The sequence below is a fragment of the Lissotriton helveticus genome, chromosome 11 (genome assembly GCF_964261635.1).
Source record: "Lissotriton helveticus chromosome 11, aLisHel1.1, whole genome shotgun sequence".
NCBI lineage: Eukaryota > Metazoa > Chordata > Amphibia > Caudata > Salamandridae > Lissotriton > Lissotriton helveticus.
In genome coordinates this window covers 821517039-821541688 of record NC_136072.1, presented here as the reverse complement: position 1 = coordinate 821541688, position 24650 = coordinate 821517039, and the positions used below count along the sequence as shown (strand labels likewise).

Genomic DNA, 24650 nt, shown 5'->3' with positions numbered 1-24650 from the left:
AGTGCATGTGCACCATCTAGAGCCGAGACCCAAAAAAGGGCCTGCCACAGCTATCTAATGCCACCACCTTCGCTCAGAATGTAAACCACATATCTATCCCTCAAAGTCTTCACTCACCACTCTGCTAAGCACTGCGTCCCATAACACAATAGCTGCACCTTGGTGTTCATCATGCACAACATGGAAACACTTCCCACATAGGATCAATATTAAGACACTCTCCTGACCACAAACCCTACACTGTGTAACATGCTACCCATGTGGGCAAGTGCTTAAGCACCCCACAAAGGGCCACATAAATACTAAATACAATGAATACTACAGCAACCCTTAATTTTTCAGCTGAATAAAATGTTCTTAGACTCTTGGGGCAATTTATTTTGTTATGTTAAATCTAAACAATGTTTTAGTACAATACAGAAATGTTTTTATTAGCTTGGCAATCTAAGCATTAATCAATATCCCAAAATAATTACCAATTCAGAGTAGTTTAAAGTTTTACTCAGCTATTTTTAGCGTTATATTGAGAAATATAAATCTAAACGCACATTATACTAGTTCAGTATCTCTATAACCACTCGAAAAACGTAACTGGTGAGTTTATAAAATTGATATGGACTAAGACTTCACTAAGATGCGCCATCCAGAGCAGACATATTCCTTGGGGATCCTGTTTAGACCCCGACCGGTGCAATTTCTATGATTTTAGCCTGAAAAATATTACTACAAAATTCTGAAACAAGTATACATGAAACAAATGCACAAATTATGAAATATTTTATTTATTCCACTAACAAAAACAATATGAACATTTTAATGGGAAGGTAGGAGTGTTTCAAAATCTGATTTTTTTCTTACAGACAGACCAATATGCTAGACACCAGCATATCACTTTGTTTTTTGCTCCTAATGCATGCTCTTTTTGTCAACATACTGTTGCTCCATTTGAGGGCGCCACTTGTTCATAAGCTAGATTCAGTTTGCTGTGTTCGCGTTGCTCCCAAGAACCAAGGTGAGGATACAACTTAATATTTAGCTTTCAATTTAAAAATCATTCACGTTTACAGAGAGTTTTACATTTTTCAATTATACATTTGCTTTTGTGTGCATATACAATTTATTAATCTGTTATTATTTCATTTTGTAATAGTCAGACTCCCCATGTAGGTGTTGAGTTTCCTGGGGTCTGCAGGCACCAAGTTAAGAACTGCTACTCTAGTCCTATAGCATCATCAGGGCAATGCTGAAGAAAGCCTACAATATTGCAGAAAGCTTGGACTGCTGGCTGGGCTTCTGTAACTTTAACATGGTGCTAGTGAAGGTATTCTTGTAGGAGATAGCACTAGATGAAAAAATTCACTTACTGTGAGTCTGCGTTTGACGTATCGGATCACAAGGATGGTATCGTGGTTCAGATTGCGTACCACAGCAGTGCAACCACCAAGCTCCGTGGGCCTTCCATCCCGACTGTGGTCATAAGTGAGGGAGCCATTGTTCACCATTGCAGAGATATATGGGAAGACACGCTGAAAGAAAAAAGTTAGACTAGAACAATAAATATCAGGAGAGGAAGAAAAGCTTACATGGGTCAGACATGAATGAATCCTCCAACCACTTTATGATTTTCATCATACGCTCTAGTTGATGCTCCTTGTCAAAAATCAAAGTATTATCAAACCATGCCCACCATGTGCTGAAATGCCTCCATTCCTATCGCTTACTAGTTGCTCCTATTCCCTTTCCCCATTGCACAAACAAGCAGCACTGCCCTAAATAATTATCAGCAGAAAGAATCCCCGGTGGGATATTGCCACCGGAATTTAGTTTGAAACTTCCAGAAGCCCTACATTTACTTAAATAATTAGCATACATAGCTAGGTGGAAAACATTGACCCGAGGAGTGGTGATGGAAGGAAGCTCTTAAAATCCGGATTTTTTTTTCAAGAAACACCTGAAAGTGCACAATGAAAGGGCAGCTATTAATAGGTGAGGATGGTGGATATGTGAGAGAAGTGTTCCAGGAGAAATGCTAGCTGAATCTGGAGGGGAAAGCAGAGATTAAAAATGGTAACATGCAATGATTTCCTTCAGAGGGGGAGAGAAGTACAAAGCGGGACATGGTCTGAACAAGGTAAGAGGTGACGGGCCAATATATGATTTGAACACTAGTGTGAACAAGCTTTGGCAAAGCTAATACGTCTCAGCTTTAAAAGGCTGAGCTATTGGTTTAGCTAAACGTTAGAGAAAAGCCTGCATGGAGATGCATACAAACACACAGAGAGATGGTAATGTTAAAAGGATATTCAGTTTACTAAAATCCATTTCAATAGGGACTGATGCATACAAACGTGTCGTTATTCGTGGTCATGCATGTGTTATGCGCGCAAGAGTATTGCAAAACATGAGTCACCTTTTTATTTACTGTTTAATATAATGCGTGACCAGGTTAGAACGATTAAGTAAAATGTTGAATCAGTGAAAAACAAGTGCATGCAAAGCACAAACAAGTATTTGCAATGCAATAGGTCTCGCAATAGTGAAAGTTGGAGCTATTGGCATTGCAAATTATGTTTTTTATTATTTTTTTTTCTCTTAGTTTAGCGGAAAGCATACCATTTAAAACTGTGATCACAGGTAGCATTTTAATTTAGGAGTGGCTGGGAAAACATTATAATTACAAACTACCATGTTTGAAAAGCAGGGAGAGCGGCATGAGAAGGAGGGTGAGGTCACAATTAGTAAGGACTATGAGAAGGAAGAACAGAGGTGACAAGAATGAAAAATGTAATGGAGTAGTGGTCAAGACCTTCAACTGAAGGCATGGAAGATGAACAATTGTTACTTACCTGTAAACAGGTGGTTCTCCAGTATTGGTGTCTTTCATAGATTCACATGCTTGAATATTCCCCGTTGTCGAAGTGGGAGTCCCATGGTAAATAAAATAGCAATAATGCTAAATATATGTATATATATGAAAACATAGTACATAATAAAAGAAGAGGAAATACAACTGAAAACCTCCAAAATGATTCCTACATAGGAATGCATGGAAAGAGAAAAAACTACTTGTAACACATTAGTGTCATTATATTAGTCCAATTTGCAGCCAATCAGGCGCAAATACCCTCTAGAACCTTCTCCTCAGAAGCTCAAGCCCTCAGATTTTCGTAGCACCAAAGTGACCAAGAGTGCATGAGGAGAAGAGAGCCTCTGAGGGGAGGAGGGTGGGTCGCATGTGAATCTATGAAAGACACCAATACTGGAGAACCACCTGTTTACAGGTAAGTAACAATTGTTCTTCTCCAGTATTAGGGGTGTCTTTCATAGATTCACATGCTTGAATAGAATAGAAAGCAGTAACCTCCAAGAGCTGCGATTGCTAGGCACATATGGAAAACCAAGACAGTAATAATAATACAGTCATGTAAAACATCATGAGCAATCACAGCAAAAACAGCAAGGAGGGGGGGAACAGAGGCTCACCTTATTGGAAAAGATGACGAAGGACTGCCTGTCCCACTGCGGTATCCGCTTCATTGATGGCATCCAAACAGTAATGCTTGGTGAAGGTGTGCCTGCTGGACCATGTCGCTGCACGGCAAATCTGGTGAAGAGGCACACCAGCAAACAAGGCGGTGGATGAAGATATCGCCCTCGTAGAATGAGCCCTCACTGAAGACTGCAATGGTTTGCCAGCTTGTAGATGGCAGAAGGTAATAGCTGAAGAAAGCCAACGGGCAATTGTTAGTTTGGAAACTGGATGCCCCTTACGCAGTCGTCCGTAAGCAATGAACAGTTGATCGGACTTGCGGAAAGAGGCAGTTCTGGCAATGTAGAATTTAAGGCATTGTTTGATGTCCAAAGAATGCAAGCGCTGCTCCGCCGGAGAGCTTGGGTCCGGAAAGAAAGTTCGTAGGAACACAGGCTCATTCAGATGAAAATCCGTAGACACTTTAGGTAGGAACGAGGGGTTGGTGCGAAGCGCCACTCCGTAGGGTTTGAACTGTAGATAAGGCGGCTTGACAGTAAAAGCATGAAGGTCGCTCACGCGACGAGATGAAGTCAAAGTCAAAAGCAGAGCAACTTTCCAGGTGAGGAATTTGATATCCGCCTTATGGATAGGCTCAAATGGTGACTTCATAAGTTGAGATAGGACAACATTGAGGTGCCAAGGTGGAGGAGGGCGCCGAACAGGTGGGAACTTGCGGAAGAGCCCTTTGAAGAATTGTCGTATGATTCTGGATGAACAGAGGGAAGAAGAGCCATCGTGTCGAAAACGAGAGATTGCAGCTAGAAAAACTCTCAGGGTAGCATGAGAAAGTCCTGACTGAGCGAGGCTTAAGAAGAACGGAAGAAGCTGCTTCGGAGTGGAATGGATGGGATGGACATTCGCTGCCACGCACAAATGACAGAATCTCTTCCACTTGAGTTTGTAAGTTTTGATGGTAGACGGAGCCCTAGCCTGAATAAGGATGTCTCTGCATTCCTGAGATATGTTCAAGTCCGCGAATTCAAGGTGCTCAGGTTCCATGCCGACAATTGTAGCGTGGAGGGGTCCGGAAGGCACACTTGGCCCCTGTCCATCGTTAGGAGGTCTGGACGGGGTCGCAGAGGTATGGGCTCGCACTGGGACAGCAGAAGCAGTTCCGAAAACCATGCCTGTCTGGGCCAACGAGGTGCGATCAATATGATGTGGCAGGGCTGTCTCCGCATCTTCCACAGCACCCACGGTACTAGCGGAATCGGCGGAAAAGCGTAAGCGAATAGATCGCACCAATCGATCAAAAGGGCATTCCCGCTGACCCGGGGTGGGGATGCCAACTTGCGTAAGACGGGCATTTTCGATTCTCTGGTGTTGCAAAGAGGTCTAGAGCTGGGCGACCCCATCGGTGGAACACAAAGTCTAGAGGCGGCTGGTGCAGTTCCCATTCGTGTGTTGAGGAAGTGGACCTGCTCAGAGAGTCCGCCAGGATGTTGGACACGCCCGGCAGATGGAAAGCTGTCAAGGTGATCTGATGACGGAGAGCCCAATCCCAGATCGACTGAGCCAAGCGAGACAGATGTGGAGACTTGGTTCCTCCCTGTTTGTTCACGTAGTGCATGCTGGTGGTGTTGTCCGTTTGGATAAGCACTGGCTCCCCGTGAACTACAGGTAGGAATGACTTGAGCGCTAGGAAGATTGCCATCAACTCTAGCCTGTTGATATGCCACGTGCGTTGGGGCGGAGTCCACTTGCCTTTGATGGATAGGCCTTGGAGATGAGCGCCCCACCCCTCCAGAGAGGCGTCCGTCGTGAGCGTGAGATCTGGTGCATGAACGAGGAACGACGTTCCAGTCTCCAAATTGGTTGGCTGCGCCCACCAAAGCAAGGTTTTTCTCATGCGGGCCGTGACAGCAACTAGGTCGTTGAAAGACCCAGAGACCTGACGCCACTGTAAGTTCAGTTCCTCCTGGATGGGACGGGTGCGCAATCTGCAATTTGGGATCAGTGCAATACAAGATGATGCCATCCCCAAAAATGACTTTAACGTCCGAACAGAAACGGAGTGTCTTTTTCGAATGAGGGAGACCAGACGCAGGATCTTCTGTCGCCGCTCGTGCGAGACGAACGCCTTTGAAAGTTTTGTGTCTAGGACCGCTCCCAAAAAATTCCTTGTTTGTAGAGGCGCCAACTGTGACTTTGACGTTGATGGTCAACCCCAGGGATTGAAACACCTGCTGGCAAAGAAGAGTGTCCCGACATAGATGATGGTGGGATTGGGACTTGAGGAGGCAATCGTCCAAATATGGAAAGATTTGAACGCCCTGGAGACGCAGGTGAGCCACCACAGGGGCCAGTACTTTCGTGAACACACGAGGAACTGATCGCAGCCCGAAGGGCAGGACCTTGAACTGATAGTGCATTTGTCCCACTTTGAAACGCAGGTACTGGCGATGTTGTTGGATAATTGGGACATGAAAGTACACATCCTGAAGGTCTATGGTGGTCATGAAATCCTCGCTGGATAGAAGACACAGGATTTCCAGCAATGTCAGCATGCGGAAAGATTGGCACTTTAGGAACTGGTTGAGAGCCCTCAAATCCAGAATGGGTCGCCAATCTCCGGTCTTCTGGAGTATGAGGAAGAATCGAGAGTAAAACCCTTCTCCCCTTTGATGTTTCGGGACCACTTCGACTGCACCCTTTAAAACAAGAAGACGGACTTGATGGTAAAGCTCCTCGAGGTGTGGAGGAGGAGGGCCAAAAGGCGGAGTACGAGGAGGAATCTCGACGAATTCTAAGGTATGACCCCGCCGTACAATGTCCAAAACCCAGCGGTCCGAGGTGATGGAGGACCACTGAGAATAAAACAGAGATTCGACCTCCAACACTTTGGGGATGACAAAAGTAATTGGCGCTTAGGAGTGGAGCCGCGATAGGAGGACTTTACCCTATAGGGTCTGGAGGGCTGCTGACGAGTCTGCTGAGTGGATGTGTAACGCTGGTTGCCCTGATTGTAGGAGCGATATTGTTTCCCTCCTCGAAAATTGGAAGATGTGCCGCGTCCGCGCGCACCTCGAAAGGACTGCTTCCGGAATTGCAACGAACCCAAGGACTTTGCCGTATCAGTGTCTTTCTTAATAGACTCCAAGGCGTCATCGATGTGAGAACCGAAGAGCGATTCACCATCATACGGCATATCAAGTATCTTGGATTGGACTTCCTGCCGGAAAGAGGTGGATTTTAACCAACCCTGGCGTCGGAGGGCAGCTGCACTTGCAAGCAGACGGAAACCTCTACTAGCAATATCGACTGCACAGTCGATCATTTCTTCCGAAGCTCTCTGCCCATCATGAAGAATCTGCTGAGCGTCCGCCTTGGAAGCTTCAGGTATAAGATCTATTAATGCAGATATGTCCGACCACATCTGCCGGTCATAGCTTCCCAAAATGGCCAAGGCATTGGCCGCACGGACAGAAGTGGAAGCCATGGTTGAAAACTTGCGGCCAATAGCGTCTAGGCGTCGACCCTCTCTATCCGGAGGTGCGGTGATTGGAGACGCTGGGTTCCGGGCTCGACGCTGTGCAGCTTGAGTTACCACTGAGTCCGGCTTAGGGTGAGAAATCAAGCATGCCGGAGAACCAATTGGGGCCTTGTATTTTTTCTCAAGGCGCGGTATTTGAGCAGGCAACGAGTTTGGAGCTTGCATGAGCTTAATTCCCTCCTTCCAAACAAAATCTATGATCGGAATCGTGTGGACCTGCTTATGAGGCTTATCTTTAAAATCATAGAGGAATCAGTCCTCCTCACGTTGCGATCTAGGCAATTTGAAACGCTGAGCCGCTTTATCCATTAGAAGATGAAAACTGGAAATACCTACAGGAGGCGATTCACCAGAGTGCCCTGGTTGAGGAGAAGGCGTCTGTGCTCGGTAATCGTCCCACTCTGCCATATCCTGGTCGCCTGCGTCTTTTTCCGAATTGTCAGGGACCTCTCCGTCCTCACGTTCTGGGACCGCCTCATCATCTGCATCGTGCGGATAAACCGTAGTATGGATTCTGATTGACATCTGCACCTGAGACGAAGTCGTAGGTGGTAACGTTGGCGGAAGAGACGGTGGAGGCAGTGCAACGGCAGCAGGAGATGGTACAGGAGTACCTTGTGGCGTTGCTGGGAAACGACGGTTGTAATCATCCAGCATATGTTGGAGATTTGAGATCAAGGTTAACGGTATCGTAGCCATAGGCACTTGGACTAACTGTTCCTCAGGTTGAGACTCTTGGTCTCCGCCATCTTCGTCAGTGTCCGACTCCTGACATTTGATAATCAAGTCAGAGGGGCTATGGGCTGCCCCAAATGTTTCACCTTCATTTTCAGAGTCAGTTTCGTGCTCGGGTGTAGTGGCAAACATTGGAGAAGGTGGTTGCGGCTCTGGAGCAGAGATTTGTTGGCACAGAGCCTTATTGCGACGATGGGAGGAATCAGCAGAGGATCCTGAAGTCTTCAAAGGCACTAATGGTAATGAGGCAAAGGAAGCCGGTGCCACCGTCGACGGTACTGATTTGGCTACCGACGAGGACGATTTTGAAGAACTCTTCGTCGACGGAGTCGTCGTCTGGGTCCCCGTCGACGGACGATCCATCGTAGACGAAGTCGTCGACGGTGCAGTTGCCGGCGGAACAGACGTCGACGGCGCGGTCATCGACGGATCAGTCGTCGACGCAGGTAGAGCCTCCGTAGACGGAGTCTTCGTCGACGAGACCTTGGTCGACGACGAAGATTTCCTAGAAACTTTCGTCGACGAGGATTCCTTCTTCTTCGTCGACGAGGTGATGGGAATAGTCAACGGGACAGGCTTGGATGGCAAAGAAACTCTCATCGACGTGTATGCTGTCGACAAGACCGTTGACGAAGTAAAAGCTGATGCCGTCGTCAGCGTCGTCGTCGAGGATGCAGACAATGATGTTCTCGTCGTCGGAACGCTCGTAGACGGTCCCGTCGACGACGGAACTCTAAGAGGCGTGGAAACCCCCAGAGAGGCAGTAGAAGACGCCTGAGAGCCAGGTCTTGTGGGGGTAGTGGTAGTAGGATTGGTAGGAGACACCACAGAAGCCAAAGGCAGGGCTAATTTCTTCTTTTTGAGGAAAGGAGATGGAAAATTCTGTACACTACCACGCTTAGAGGCTGAAGAAGGAACAGATTGAAAACTCTCTGCATCTGACAGGGCAGAATCCTTGTCCTTTAGACGTTTTAGCCAAAGGAGAAGACGGCCTTCTCTGTCCTTAAGAGTCTTAGTAGAGAAAGTTCTACAGAACTTGCAACTACCAGCCTCATGATCAGGGTATAAACAATAAATACACTTCTGGTGGCGGTCCTTCTCAAAAAGGCGCAGCTTCCCACAAGAAGAGCAAGGTCTGAATAAAGACTTCTTACTTGACATGTTGAGAAAAGACTGGAACTAGAAGATTTGAGTTGAAAAACTGAGCAGAGCTCAGGGAGACTCCCTTCACACGACGTGCGGTAGAAAATCTGAGGGCTTGAGCTTCTGAGAAGGTTCTAGAGGGTGCTGGCGCCTGATTGGCTGCAAATTGGACTAACATAATAACACTAATGTGTTACAAGTAGTTTTTTCTCTTTCTATGTAGGAATCATTTTGGAGGTTTTCAGTTGTATTTCCTCTTCTTTTATTATGTACTATGTTTTCATATATATATATACATATATTTAGCATTATTGCTATTTTAATTTACCGTGGGACTCCCACTTCGACGATGTGGAATATTCAATATTCAAACATGTGAATCTATGAAAGACACCCCTAATACTGGAGAAGAGGTATTCATATGTTTAATGGACTAGGCGAAGGGGCTATGGTTAAGATATTTAGCAGAAGAATGCCCACAATCACCAAGGATCGAATGGTAGGTTTTATATTTAAAATTTGTAAGCACTGCAAAAGTTTAACAATTAATAATAATCAGAGGATTATCAAGAAGTGTGAAGGCGGACCTGTACAGGTAGTTATATTCAAAATTGCAAAAGGTGGTGGGGCAAAGTGTGAGGTCTGTTGAGCCACCAATAGTTACAAGGTGTAGCTACCAATGGGCACCTAAGGAATTAGAAAGTTCAGGTGTATTTAAGTTTCACGACTAGAATGTTGACTGACCAACAGACCACTGTAAAGCTGTGCAGAGTGGTTTGTGGCATTCATTAAGATGATCAAATGCATATTTCACAGCGCCCTATGAAACGTATTCCTTACATTACAGGAACCCGTGAAATGTGTTCCATATTTCACAGCTCCCTTTGAAATGTGTGTGTGCTTTTTTACATCATCAACCACTTGGGTGCTTTCCACTCCACGGGTCATCTTATAGCCGTCTTCTCCAGAGTCTTATAACTTTAGTCAGACAAGTGCATTACATTTTAAGAAGAGTTGGGGAAGGTCAGTGCACAACGAGGCTCCTCTGGTTACTCGTATGGAAAATGCGCCATGTACATCGATGTGCCTCGCTCATTAAATATTTGTGCGCGCCTCATCTAGCGTTCTAGCTATCACCTTGCTGCAGGGTGCTCCCGTGGGCACCTGAGACCGACTGCCAGCCTGAAGATCTGCCCCCAAGTGTGAGGCACCTGTGCCAGAAGCAGGGTCACGTCATACAGTTCACGCAAACAACGCAGAATCTGGCTCTTCGCTGTGAAGTCTGTAAAACTGCGCCATGATGCTTCAGTGTCTGTGCCTTAGCAGAAGAAAGATTAACATAAAATAATGTGCATGCGAGAAGGTGTCCGTCCATGCGTGTATGGTTGTAGCTGTATGCCTTTATGCATGAGTTTTGGTGTTTGAGTATGTGTTTGGATTTATCCGTGTAGGGAAGTGCCTGTGTATAAGGTATGTGACTGATTATATATGTTTGCGTGTTTTAATGTATATATGTGTAAGAATATCAACAAAAACGTGTCTATGCACATCTGGGAGTGTGTCAGTATATATGTATGTATCTATATGTATGTATGTATGTAGGAGTCTGAGTCAGTGAGTATGTATGTTTGTATTGGTGTATATTAACATGTATGTTTATATATGTACGAGTATGTATTTAAGAATGTGTGCGTCTGTCTGCGACACTAACCCCTTATTACCGCCCCAGGCACCCGGACTGGAATGGAGTCTACAGAACAGGAGATATTCACCATATTCCCTCGCCTGAAACTGACCTCTCACATCCAGTGATGAAGAAAAGGGCAGGGCCTCCTACCCAGCGTAGGATGGAAGCAATCGAGGGGGACACGTTGGAAGCAGGCAGAGATAAAGAGGGTGTGAGATGGGATCAGGCAGAGGAGGGCAGAACAGGGTGGCAGCGGGGACTGGGGCAGGCAGTGTAGAACAGGAGCACACGGTCAACCAGATGATGGTGGAAGGAGGGAGATGGGTATACTTGGCAGATTCAAAGCTACCGGAGGAGGGCAGAACATTAATGGAACGAAGAGAGACGGGTAGAAGGAGACAGCAATCAGAAAAGTCAGGGCAAAAACAGGCGGGAGAGGTCACTTGAGGACAGACAGGGAGCGGGAAGGATGGGCCCGGGGAGAGGGTGGACACGAGGGTAGGGTCGGAGCAGGCTATCGACGTAAACATGGAGCAGGCTATCAACGTGAACATGGTGGAAGAGGCAGTGGATGGGAGGAAAGAGCAGGGGTGGCCAGAGTAGGACTCAAGTCCCGAGTCTCAGGAGTAGGGTGGCAGTGAGGTGATGTGTGACGAGCAGAGACTGGCCGGGAGGGGAGGTGGGACCGGAAGGCGGGGGACAGCAGAGTTGGGCTGGGAGTGGTGCGGGGGAGATGGAAGTAGTAAACAAGCCTGCGAGTGGTGGGCGCGCGCGCTACAACTTGACATGTGGTTTCACTTATCGCGCCCGTGTCTGTGCACGATAATTGAAACCACATGGCAGCGGTGCGCGTAACAGACACCAACAAGCCATGGACGAATCAATGCGCCCGCCTTTGGCCAATTGCGTGCTGTCTTTGATAAAGAGAGGCACGCACAGACCATTAGCGTGGCCCAAAAGGAAGATCACATGCATAAGCATGTGCGGTTCCAGGTCTGTTTTCAAACCCCCTACATGAGGTCTCTCGCTGCGCGAGCACTGCTGCGCACAGCAACGCTAGGCGCGAGACCTAAAAAGGACTCTGAACTTTGCATCTGCCAGGTCCTAGAGAAATAAATAAAATGATGTAACACAAAGAAGGATTGGAAAAGCGATGGGAAGTGGGGCGGGAATTTGCAATGTAGTAGGTCTCACATTACTGAAGGTTTGAGCTATTGGCATTGCTAATAATAATGCAAGAAAAATAGCTTAAACGTTCAGTAATGCGAGACCTATTGCATTGCAAATAGTTTTTTCTATTTACTTACTTTTTATGCAATCGCGGCACCCACGCTTTACCTTAAGATGTTTAAAGCTAAAGCGTGTGTTTTTGACATCATAACAAAAGTCAAGAAATAGACATTAAAAGGGCGTGCAGTAGCATTTTTATGCTATTTATTGACTTTTGAAGGAATCGCTGCACTCACACTTTAGCTTTAAACATCTTAAGCTAAAGTGCAGGTGCCGTGATTGCTTAAAAAGTGAATAAATATGAAAATATTTGCACTGCAATAGGTCTTGCATTACTGAAAGTTTAAGCTATTGGCGTTACATTATTATTAGCAACGCCAATAGCTCAAACTTTCAGTAATGCGAGAACTATTGCATTGCAAATGCTTGTTTTGCAAGGGCATTAAATGGAGGTGGACTGGGAGACAATTCCCCAATTCATGAATTTGTGGCTAATTTAAGCATTCCATATTTATATGAGCCTACCATAACGATTAGTGATGTTCCACAGGGCGGTGAGAGACAGGCCTGGCTTGCTTTGGAGTTTGATCACTAACCCAGGAGAAAAGTGCATCTAATCCCGGACACTAAAAGTAACTGGTAACAGGAAAAGGCTGCTTTAATTGTTTTAAAATGGCACAATAAACTCAAGTATTTACCTTGAAGTTCACTCCCACCCTTGACATCCAACAGGGGGCTGCTCCCCGGTAGAGAATGGGAACTGCTCTACTATTTACTGATTGTAACCTTTGCTCAGGTTTATGAAGAGTTAAAACAGTCAGCATCCTGTGAATCCTCAATGAGTGCACATGAGCGAGCCGCACATAAGAAAAGAAATGTGCGGCCGCCATTGTTACGCCCAAAGTGTGCAGCGTTGTTGAAAACAAAAGGCTTCTTTAAAAAAACATAACTGCAAGCGGTAGGTGCCCAACAAAGTTAGTGGCACTTCCACCATGGTTAAAGTTCCTTTTGGAATGGACATGTCCCCCTCACCCTGCTTTCCTTTAATACAAACATGTTTACAAGCTTCAACTTACCTTGATAGTGCCTGGAAAAAACAAGGTATAGAACCTAGATACAATGCGGTTACATCGGCCCCCTTAAAGATCTCAATCTACCCTCAAAGCAAAATAAACAAAGCCTAAAATGTTAGAGTGATGGCACAAACAAACTCTCTGGTAATAATAATAATAATAATAATACAGATTTTTGTATAGTGCGAACAGCTACCTCCACTAGGAAGTGTCCCGGCGCTGAGAGCAGAGCGGGTCAAGAACCTGGGAAAAAGTATCTAGCTTTCCTGTGAGAATAGCCAGGTTTTCAGCTGCTTGCTAAAGCTAGCTTCCGAGGGGGCACTCTGGAGGCCTGGAGGCAGAGTGTTCCAAAGCCAAGCCGTGTTAGCCGCAAAAGACCGTCCCTCCATTCGAGCCCTTCTCACTCGTGGCTCGAGCAGCAGGACCCGGCAGTTCGAACGGAGAGAGCGGGCTTGACAATACCTGGGCAGCCGAGATTTTAGGTACTGTGGACAATTTCCGTGCAACACTCGAAACGCCAACGTGAGAGCCTTAAATTTTATTCTGCTCGCCACCGGCAGCCAGTGTAGGGCGCCTAGATGATGGGTGACATGGTCTTTAAACGGTATGCGCCTTAGCAGCCTAGCCGCTGCATTCTGCGTGGTTTGCAGGCGCTGAATTAGGTATTTCGGAAGACCCAGATATAGGCCGTTCGCATAATCCAGCCTAGATGTTATTGTTATTGTTATTGTTTTTTTTTATTTGTAGCGCGCCCAATCACCTACAGGTCTCTAGGCGCTGGGAAATCGATGGTAAGAACAATAACTTAGCAGAGACAGAAAAGCAACCATTAATCTATATTGCGCTCCTGGATCTTCTAAACAGCAATGTTTTTAACACCCGTCTAAAACGTAGGAGATTCTCTTCCCTGCGCAGCGGCTCAGGTAGTGCGTTCCACAGCTGCGGAACTAGCACAGAGAAGGCTCTCCCTCCCTTAGTTACCAGTTTGTACCGGGGACAGACCAGTAACTGAGAGTCTGAAGATCTTAAAGGTCTCAATGGGCTATACACCGCCAGGCGATCCTTGATATAGGCAGGTGCCAAACCATAGATTGCCTTATGAGCTATACACAGATTCTTAAATTCTGCTCTCTCTTTAATAGGGAGCCAGTGCAAGCTCTGTAGCAGGGGAGATGCTTTCGATCGTCTTGGTAGTCTAAACATAAGACGTGCAGCATCGTTCATAACAACCTGTAGCCTATATATCAGAGTTTTAGGCAGGCCAAGATAGAGGGCTTTTCCGTAATCTATCCTCGAGATCACGGTCGCTGCTACGATTGAGCGCATCATGGATTGGGAGAGAACGGGGGCTAGCTTACGTAACTGCCGGATGATGTTGGTGCAGCTTCCCACCACCGAGGAGATCTGACTGACCATCGATAAATCACAGTCCAGTTTGATCCCCAAACTCTTTACATTCAGGCTAGGTTTAGGAGCCGGGCCTAACTCCGCGGGCCAATAGAGGTCTCCCCATGGGGAGGTGGCAGATGGAATCACCAATACCTCGGTCTTGTCTGGGTTGATTTTCAGTAGGTTTCCCGTCATCCATTGGACCGTGTACCTCAAGATGTTCTGGGTTTGGAGTTGTGCGATACTTGTGTTATCGACACTCAGCAACAGCTGAGTGTCGTCCGCATAGTTAAATACTGTGCAGCCCATGCTCGCCAAAGAAGCAATCAGAGGTTGCAGGTAGAGATTAAATAGAAGTGGGGACAGGGCCGAGCCCTGAGGCACCCCACATTCTAACGTCCCCACCTCAGAGATTTCATCCCCAAGTTGTATCCTTTGGGTCCTTCCCGAAAGGAAGGATTGCAACCATCTGAAGGCCCGGCCTTTGATACCAAAGTCACTCAGCCTCTCCAGAAGCAACGCATGGCTGACGGTATCGAACGCCGCTGAAAGGTCTAACAAAACCAGGGCGCTCGGTTTCTTACCGTCAGCCAGACCTCTCAATTCATCCAGCACCGAGAGCATCACCAACTCGGTGCTGTGATGGGCTCGAAACCCTGCCTGTCGTTCATGAAGTAGATGGTGAGACTCTAATTGTAGCATGGATCACCGTTTTCCTACACCTCTCTGGCAGCAACTTGAGAATTTTCCGTAAATTCCTCAGTTTGCTAAGGCAGCACCCCGTCACCTGCTGAATGTGGGAGAAAAAGGATAGACTATCGTCCCATTTTACCCCTACGTTTTTTGCTGAATAGCTGGGTAGGGGTGCAGGCCCCATCTCCCCGGGCCACCACAGTTCTGCCGCGGGCGGAGTACCTTTCCCGAAAAAGATCACCTCCGTTTTATTTGGATTTAGCTTTAATTTATTCGTGTTCATCCAGGTTGCCACGTCGCTGAGACAACCCTTAAAGCTAGCAAAGGCTGACGCTGAAACTTCTGAATAAGGAAAAACCAACTGGGTGTCATCAGCATAAGATATAGCAGTGACCCCCCAGTTGGCAATTAGTGTAAAGAGCGGGGCCAGATAAATATTGAATAATAAAGGGCTTAATGCCGAACCCTGCGGAACGCCACATCTCAGGCCCCTGGGCATAGAAGAGCATGCCCCCAACGCCACCTTCTGCGATCGATTAGTTAGGTACGAGTGTAACCACCCGAGAGCCTGATCCTGAAGCCCAATAGCTGCGAGCCGTTGTAATAGTCTATCGTGGTCGACCGTATCAAAAGCGGCCGACAGATCCAGGAGCATCATCAGCGCCGAGTCCCCTGAATCCATCGACCACCTCACTGACTCTGCCACCTCGATCAGAGCTGTCTCGGTGCTGAAACCGGGTCTAAACCCCGATTGGGTCTCATGTAGAATATTGTTAGCCTCGATATAGCTGTTTAACTGCCGCTGGATCAATTTCTCCATCATTTTGCCCGGTGCCGCCAATAGAGAAATTGGGCGAAGGTTGTTCAAGTCCTCTGGGTCCCCGTTAGGCTTTTTCTTCAAAGGGAGAAGCGTTGCATGTTTCCAGCCCTCCGGGAACTCTCCCGTGCTAATGGAGGTGTTCCAGATATGCTGCAGGGTGAGCGCGATAGAGTCCGCCATCAACCCCCATAGCTTTGGTGGGCAGGGGTCGTCTGGCGAGCCTGATTTACAGCGCTTCAATTCCTGTTTCACCATGTCCAATGATATTGGTTGAAATTGGGCGAGGGATAATAGTCGAGGACCGTTGGCTATTGAATCAGCTTTTACAGTAGGTCTCGAGGAAGCAAAGGAGTCGTAAACTTTTAGTATTTTATTGTCAAAGAACGTCGAAATGTCATCACAGAGTGCTATAGACGGGGGGACCTCCCTCTCTATACATCGGGGGTTTAAAAAAAGACTGTACAATTTTAAAAACCTCTTTACTTGAGTGTTCTGCCTGTTGGACCGAGGAAGCAAAGAACATTTTCTTGGCCCTTTTTATTAACTTGTGAAATGTATTCATGGCTTCCTTGTATTGGGCTTTAGCTACAGGGCAATAATCAGACCTCCAAATGCGCTCTAGCCTCTTGCAGTCTGATTTTTCCGACCTGAGTTCGGCAGAGAACCATGGTGCCGAGGGAGACTCCCTCTGAGACATTGCCCGCTTAGCCGGAGCAATCTGTGACACCATGTCCCCTATCCATTGATTCAATGCCCTAGCATCCTTGCTAGCATTTCTAGTTAGCTGTGGAGGGTTGCGAGCCAAAACTGGGCCCATGATCTCTGGAGTAAGCTTTTTCCACTGCCTCTGAAGGAAAGACCGTTTCCCCTTGGTCGTCACCAACCCTTCCAGCACTACCACAAAAGGGATTAATGCATGGTAGACAAAGACTGCCCATTTAGTGCTATTACAAAAGGCAAATTTCACATTCTTGTTGGTGGTCAATTATTTAGATCATTCACACAAAAGATACAGTTGAAGAACTTCCTGTGTACTGATTCTTTTGTAGAGCATTACACAACACGACAATGTAGATGACAAGTGTTTATAACTGACTTAAGTACACCGGGTCACGAAAAGACTACAAAAATAGCACGCACTTTACAAAAAGATAAAAAAAAGCAAAATGTTATTTTACTGCAGTTAGTCAGTGCTTCATACCCCTCACAAAGCACATCATCGGACACGTAGCACACTACAGTGAGTGTTTGGTTGTAAGATTGTTAATGCAGAAAGTCTACATGGGAAAAGTTTTGGGGTTGTGGTTGAGTTTCCAGAGTAGCGCTGTTATAGTAAATGACGTCGCTATACTTAGCCATGTAATAAGAGGAAGTTGTGCGATATACAGTACGAGTTTTACATTCATTTATTGTCGATTCTGCCCTACTATGCATATTTCTAAAGACGCACCTATGAGTGCAGGAGAAGCATTTACTACTCACAGCAGCTGAGGGTGTCTGACCATATGTCCACCCTCTCTGCAGATAGATCTAATCAGTGTCTTATTTCTTACTGTAAACTATGCCAGTGCACACAGGATGTTGTGGTGGGATAGACAATGTTTATGTTGAAGAGGAGCACTCCTTGGTAATCTGGTTCAACTGTTTGAACTTGGATAATCTTTTTTAACTTGGCATGCCACAGTGGTGGTCAGTTGTCGACATCATGCATTGCAATTGTCTTGTTTTTTAAAATGGTTCATGTAAATAAGCACACGGTTTTGGATCAATACCTTACACTTTTTTTTACTTTGTTCTCACAAGCCTTCATTTTTTGTATTTCTTATTTCTACTTTTGTTTCTATTAGATCTATGAATGTGGGTATGAGGGAGATGCACGGTTTCATTTGGTTGAACGCGACGGGCGCTATGACGTCACATTATCGGGTTATACCCAAGTTAGTCTGTGTTTAGTAGGCACACGTTTCCGATTATGCATTCTATCAGCTAGAGTGCCTCGTTAGAACATGGCACCCATGGAAGGCGCACTATAGTACCAAAGAGCGGGGTTAGTCTGTTGTTGTGTTCTACTCAGTAGCACGTGATTTATGCTTATGAACTTCATTAAGGCGGGTCAGTAACAGTGAGAGTCATCACGGTTGTGGAGTAGCAGTCAAGGAGTTTCGTAAAATTGTTAAGAGGTGAGACTCGTAGCACTCCAGGCTTTCTTGGTTGCATTAGCGCGAGGAAAACAGGATTAGAGTGAGTAACTTTGGTGGACTATGTTATATTTTCAGGTTTTTGATCCACATCGGTTGTTCATTAACGCGCACTTCAGGGACTCGTAGGGAATTGTCAGGTCAGTATTCCTGTGGAGGAAGGCGATATACATGTAATGGATGTTTTGTTAAGGTAAAGAAACGGTACTAGAGTGTTTTTTGTTAACATTTCAGGATTTTGAACAGCACATGCAGGACCAAGGTACATGCACTCACACGTGTGATTTAGGGTGTAGAGTGATTGATTCAAAACACTGTGTGGCCGACACAGGAATAGGTGGTTGAGAACTCCATTTTTTCTGACTTAGTAATTGGGGTTTACTTCAGTCTTCTCTTGTTTTTTATTCCTTTTTCTCTCTTCTTTCACTTTACCACTCACAACTATGTATGTCCTTGTGATACGTTGTTCACACATCCTGTACGATGTATGAGGTTTGGTTGATAATAAATCACAACTTTCAGTTTATAATTTTTCCCTACATACTGAATGTAAATTAAATGAACAAACACTTATGGTTTTTATAGATTCAGCCCCCGAAGAAGGGCCAGAAGGGCCCGAAATGCATTGGGCACAAGAATGAAGGTCTCTCAAGCATGAATTGGAATTTCTGCTACATGTTGTACACATTGAGAATGTGATTTCTGTGATTACAGCAGATTAAATTACGTTGTTCAAAATGATTATGTTCATGATTATACTTTGTATGAATAGTGTACAGTTAAGAGTTTTATTTGAAACAGCTAGGATTGAGTTCACAGTTAATATATGCAAGCAAAGGCATATCCGATATAGTGCACATAGGTCAAGTAGTAGTACTTGAATACTGATGAGTGGGATATACAATGACATGCATGGTTTTCAACTGCGAGTTCGCAAGATGAAGGAGTAGAATTATTGGCAAGGTAGCTGATGGATGACCAGCTTTCTGGTTTAAAAATAACGGAACTGATGCGGACTAACACAGCTCTGAATGGGGTGCAGTGACATATGCCTATCAATAAGGTGCAACTTATTCTTGAAGGATGCTCTGAGCAATCTCAAAACCAAGCGTGGAGTAAAGCATGTCCACTTGAGGTAGGATGGAGCTGGCACATACCTGCATGCCAGGAGTGTACCTCTTCTTTTGTGACTGATGTCCCGAAGCATAGGCAAAAGGGGCAGAGATTTAATTAGAAAACATTTAGAAACTACAATAAAAAATTTGATATATACAGCCCCCCCCCCCCATGCAAACATTCCCAAGGATTAAGGTAGTCATGATTACCTCTTAAGGCCTTTTTCCAATATGCATATCACCTTAGAACAACCTTCTGGGAGGTGTTGCACCAAACATTTCATTCGCGGATGAGTAGAAAGCAGGTTTTTTTTTAAATTAATGTATTTATTATTTTTATGACCAACCTTGCTCATGCCTGTTATGGTCCCCGTTTACATTCAACCCCATCTTTATACCCCGTCCATCTTATCCAAATCCTCCTACCTCTTGTGTTTTCTCCTCATTTGGATAGGTGTCTACGAATACACCAAGCCCCAAGAAGTTATCTTTGCTGCCAAAGACTGGTCCTAAAACAACAGAGAAGACAATAAAAGACTGGAAAAGAACATTGGGGCCAAGCCTTCTAACTCACACCGAGAAACACATCTGCAAATAGCCTCAGACAGTAGTATGCAATAGATAAGGTAGATTGTGGGGGTTAGTCTATGTAGCATGAAACAAACCAATATGGTGGGGTGGAAATCAGACAGGCTATTCTATCATGAACCAAGGCGTCACAAACTGTTGGCTCGGGGGAAATGGAAGAATCAAGCAACTAGACACTATAACGTTTTTTAATCCTGCTGCAAGACTTTGTCTGAACAGCTGAGCATGTATTATGGAAACAAGGAGGACCCTGTGTGCAGTCAGGCAAGTCCCACTTGAATGCAACAAGAGGAAATAATTAAATAAAAAACACACACTTTAAAGAACCTTTTAGTTTAGCTCTGGTTTGACAGGGACCGGGATTTGACCAACAGTCCCGCCACTTGCAGGGAATGAGTTGAGAAGCAAAATGAATAACAACCCTTCAGGTTGAATGGAAGATGAACTTATCGTGTACCAAAAAGGGCACCCCAACAAAGCATGGACATACGTGGCCATTTATAATAGAGAATTGAAGTCTTGTCTGGACTTTTTTTGTAAAGTGTTCAGCATTTCGAAGCATCTAAATGTCTACCTTGAATTAAAGCTACAAAAACACGTTTGCAATTTATATTCATTATGGGCTTGGCCAATAATAGTAGCAATAGGATAGACAAAAGGAACAAAATATTCTCACAGCAGAGGCTCAGAATTACAGCATAGGAAGAGTACACCTACATTGGACAGTCCTTCAAAATCAACAGACCCAAACACAATACGAGTTAGCAACTCTTTGAGAAGGAGTGGTTACCTTTTAGGGATTTTTGTCTCATAAATCTACAGATCAGACTCCACAACTGTGCACTAGTGCTAGCTAACGTGTACACTCCCCAAACATTCCAAAACTACGCAACCTATTTTGTGCAAGGATCTGAACCGTGGATCCAGAGACAGGGTAATAGCAGTTTTACCACCGGTTGAGCATCTCTTCTTGAGGACTACACCCTTCCAGATAGTACACATTTTTAGTTTATGGCAATATCAGTTGTCCCTGGCTGAAATTTCTTTGCTTCGAATGAGATTGACACAAGAGGCCCAAAAGAAACACCAACAATAACTAAATAAATCTGTTTTTTTCAATAACAGAAGTAAATAATGCTAAGTGTCTGTTAGATAAAATCTGACTGAATTACTCCTATAATGAAAACAATGTGGTAGACAACGTTTATCTTGTAACCTCACTAAAGGTGAACGACAAGCACTTTGTCTTTAAATAAAAAATGTAATTACCATAAAATAGGCTAACAATAAGGGAGTGGTGAGACAGCAAATACAAAAAACACTCATTAATACAACTATGTGGTCCTTCTCCAATTGTCCAACTCCTTTAAATAGGGTACGAAGTCTAAAAGGAATTTATTTGGTATCACTAATGTGGCAGGACACTGAATTATTCCAAAATTGTATGGCTAAGAGAGATAATGGGAATCTAGTAAATGGGCCATAGCCTACAGGATACACCACCAATGACCTGAGGTGAAGAGAAAATACCTCTGCCTCTCTCTCAGTCAGGAAAGTGGGCGATAGGGGCTCCCTGGTATAAGGTGTATGGGGCAGGTCACCAACCCAAAGGCTCACTCCCTCAGACCAACACTAGTTTTCAGGCCTGAATGTCATTAGCACAAAACTCTGTGTTGCCCTGCTCTTCATTTCAAAATTTGACTAATAAATTAAGATTCCCTATTTAGGACACCGATTATAAGCACCCCAAATAAGAACTCTTACCTTCTTTGGTACAAGTTGCTACTATGTGGAGCACTCAAATCTTCCGACAATGGAAACGCCTTTTGTGAAGAACAACTACTGTTCCCATGTTTGAGGTCATGGCAATGGATGGCAGTAGTAGCGGGATAGTAGTGGGTCACAGGCTATTTTGCCACACTCCAGGTGAGGGGGTGAGAATGGGGTACATTCATGACCTCCCTGCGACATTGGTGAAGTCTGTTTAGATTTGATCTCAATTGGCCAGATTGAGAGACACAAGTGTATAGAGTATTAAGATACATGAGGGACTGGCATAACCTAGGCTGGCAGCAAGAGTACATGCATCCGCAAGAACATCTGTTAATGTGTTACACAGAGTAGGCCTTCGGGTAGCTATCTTTAACCCACTGCAATCCCTGCACTGCTTTCTCTAGTGCCTTTTTCTGCTCTGGCAATTGTGTCTGGTTCAGATCAGCAAACCCTCAATGTGCTCTTTTCACTGAATCAAATCAGTCTGGACAAGTCTCACTGTAAAAGCAACACCTAAACTACGGTCAAACGCATGGGCATTGTTAATATCTTAACAAAAAGGGGCTAATGCCTTCCATTTAAACTATTCAGCTCTCCTTATAGTGGTGTTTAGTTCCATGAAGCAAAGGACTATACGGAAAGATATGTATTACCTACTGGAAGAATAACTGTCGGAAAGTGCCCCTTTTTGACATGGCCACCCCCCACTTTTTGCCTGCAATTTGATGCGATTTCAACTGGACATGCACTGAGTTCCTGCTAACCAGCTCCCCTGTGCCAGTGCTCGTTCCCAAAACTGTACAATTATTTCCCCCAATTGCCAATACCTTAGGCACTCTGCGTGTCCCTAGTAAATGGTACCTCAGGTGCCTAGGGCATGAGGTACTAAACAGGATCCCTAATGGCTGCAGCACGAAGTGTGCCATCCTAAGGGACCCTTCACCAAACATGCAAGACTGCCATTACAAGCTGAGTGTTTTGCTGCAGACAAAAATGAAAAACATACATGAGACACATAGCTGTGTGTCATGTCTCCTAGCACTGCATGTAGTATCTGTAAGTCACTCGTAGAGCAGGCCTTACAGCCCTCAGGTGGTGTGCTTAATATTACTTGAGAGGGTATGCCTGCATGAGCAGATCTACCCCTCTGCTGGTCAGTTCCATTACTGCCAATGCAAGTGAACAGGGAAGCCATTTTAGAACATGTGCTGGACACTTGGAAAAACCAGTGGCGGCTGCTAGGAAACATAAGTTGTCAGGCACAGTGGGTGAGAAAAAAGTAAAAGAACACATGACTTACCTTCCGGTCGCTGCCTTTCCTCAGTCCTCTTTTGACTCCAGCCAGCACACAGGCTCCCAGACTCCTGTACACCAAGCACGTTGCTGCTGTCATACTTGTAATAGTATTACCGGCATGACAGCAGTGTCTTAATTGATCTGACTGGCCTGGTTTGCCACTCAGACAGTGTCTGGGACTGTTCTCCACCTGGCTGTGCAACACAGAAGAGTTGAGAAATGCTAAGTGTGCATGTTGGTTTGGCCGTCCTAAGACAGCCGGCCAAACCGACATGCACATTTATGGTGCCCACCACTCAGCTCCGTCAGAATAGCCCCACCATGTCCTAGACTGCCTATGTACTGTAAAATAAAACAAACAACATTGTGTTATTTAATTTTTCTTTTTGCACTGCTCAGTGGGGTGAAGCTCCTCCGTCTTAACCGAGGAGTTCAACTGGTGAAAACAAGCTTCCCAGCTACATGATGGCTTCACTACAGATAGGGATTTTTGGTATCAAACCTCCCATATTTACAAACCCACACGGACACCAGTGTTGGATTTCGGAATACATGCACCCAGAGGGCACCTTAGAGATGCCCATTGAAAATCTACAAGTCCCTGGTGTGTTGGCTGACTGGTTTCTGCCATCCTGCCACCAGAGAACAGTGTCTGAGCCCAAGGGCGAGAGCCTTTAACCTCAGGAGGTCAGAAACAAAGCCTCCAAAAGGATGACGTGCTGATTAGAATTTCATGGCAGAGGAGCTTCAAAGAAGCTACTGAGTTTGAAAAGAGTTTGGCTCCTCTCACAGGAGAGGAAACCGACCCCCTTTATCCAGAGCAGTCAGGCACCAAGACAGGCGGGAAAATTAGCTAGTCCGGTAGGCATGCCACCCCTACGCTAGTACCACCTCTAGGGTGGCCTAATCTGAGATGGACATGACTTTTCAGAAGTAGCTATCTTAGTAATGGCAAACTGAGGAATTCTGGGACAGGGTTATGTCCACTTCCCACAGGAAGTGGTCACATGAGGGCGTTGGGACTCCAAGGGTCAGTAGCTCATTGGCTACTACCCGACACTCCCCCCAACGTCCCTAAATTCAGTATTTAGGGAGTCCGTGGCACCAGAAAATCAGGTCCTGCCGACCTAAAAGACGACAGACGTGAAGAGTTGTCACTGAAAGAACAGAAGGCCCAGCAACTGACGTGGTGTCAACCCTGCCAGCCTTCCTGTTGACTTCGATAATTGTGTCAAAATACGACTTGTCCTGCAGCTGCTGAGTAACCAAAACCCAGGAGACGTGCCAGTACTTCATCCACGAACCAACACCTCCCGAAAAGCAGTGGACCGGCCTCCCGGCATCCTGTGGGCATCCAAAGACTCCAGAGATGACTTTGAGACCGAAGAAACCCAATGTATGAAGACATCACTGCACGTATCAATCCGAGCCAAGCCAGAGTTGAATTGGGCCAATGGTGTAAATGTGGTCCCCCAGAAATCCAGAGACCAAGTCCACCGTGGGTTCGCCCCCAGTGAACTCAGAGACATCACCTACAACCTCAGCACGCAGGCCCCCTCTACAGCAACTGCTTCCAGTAAGAAAAACCGGATGGCTAACACCCCTGCACACAGTACTTTTTTTTTTTTTTTGGTTTTGTATTGATAGAACAGAAAAGGAAAACTAAAAAGAGATAACATTCCATCTTGTCGTCTTGTACATTATACGATGACAGGAAACAATATACAAAATAAATAAGAAACAAAAATTAGCCTTGAAGCATCCATAGAACAGCCACAGTCCAGCCACCTATCACATATCAATCCGTACACCAGCTCTGCAACCCTCCAAATCATAATAACAGCAGTGGGAACAGTGACCTTGCACCATTGGGCTATACAATAAA

The 24650-nt window shown here is 45.4% G+C and overlaps 1 protein-coding gene across 2 annotated transcripts in view; it reads right to left on the bottom strand.

The window, feature by feature from the left end:
- LMAN2L (lectin, mannose binding 2 like) overlaps nt 1-24650 on the bottom strand; it is a 171806-nt gene that overhangs the window by 74573 nt on the left and 72583 nt on the right. For both annotated transcript variants that reach the window (XM_078666971.1, XM_078666972.1), the window contains exons 4-5: nt 19535-19617; nt 1365-1526 (exon numbers count right to left, since the gene is read on the bottom strand). In XM_078666971.1, coding sequence (XP_078523097.1) covers nt 1365-1526; nt 19535-19617 — 245 coding nt within the window. The remainder of the gene's footprint in view (nt 1-1364; nt 1527-19534; nt 19618-24650) is intronic.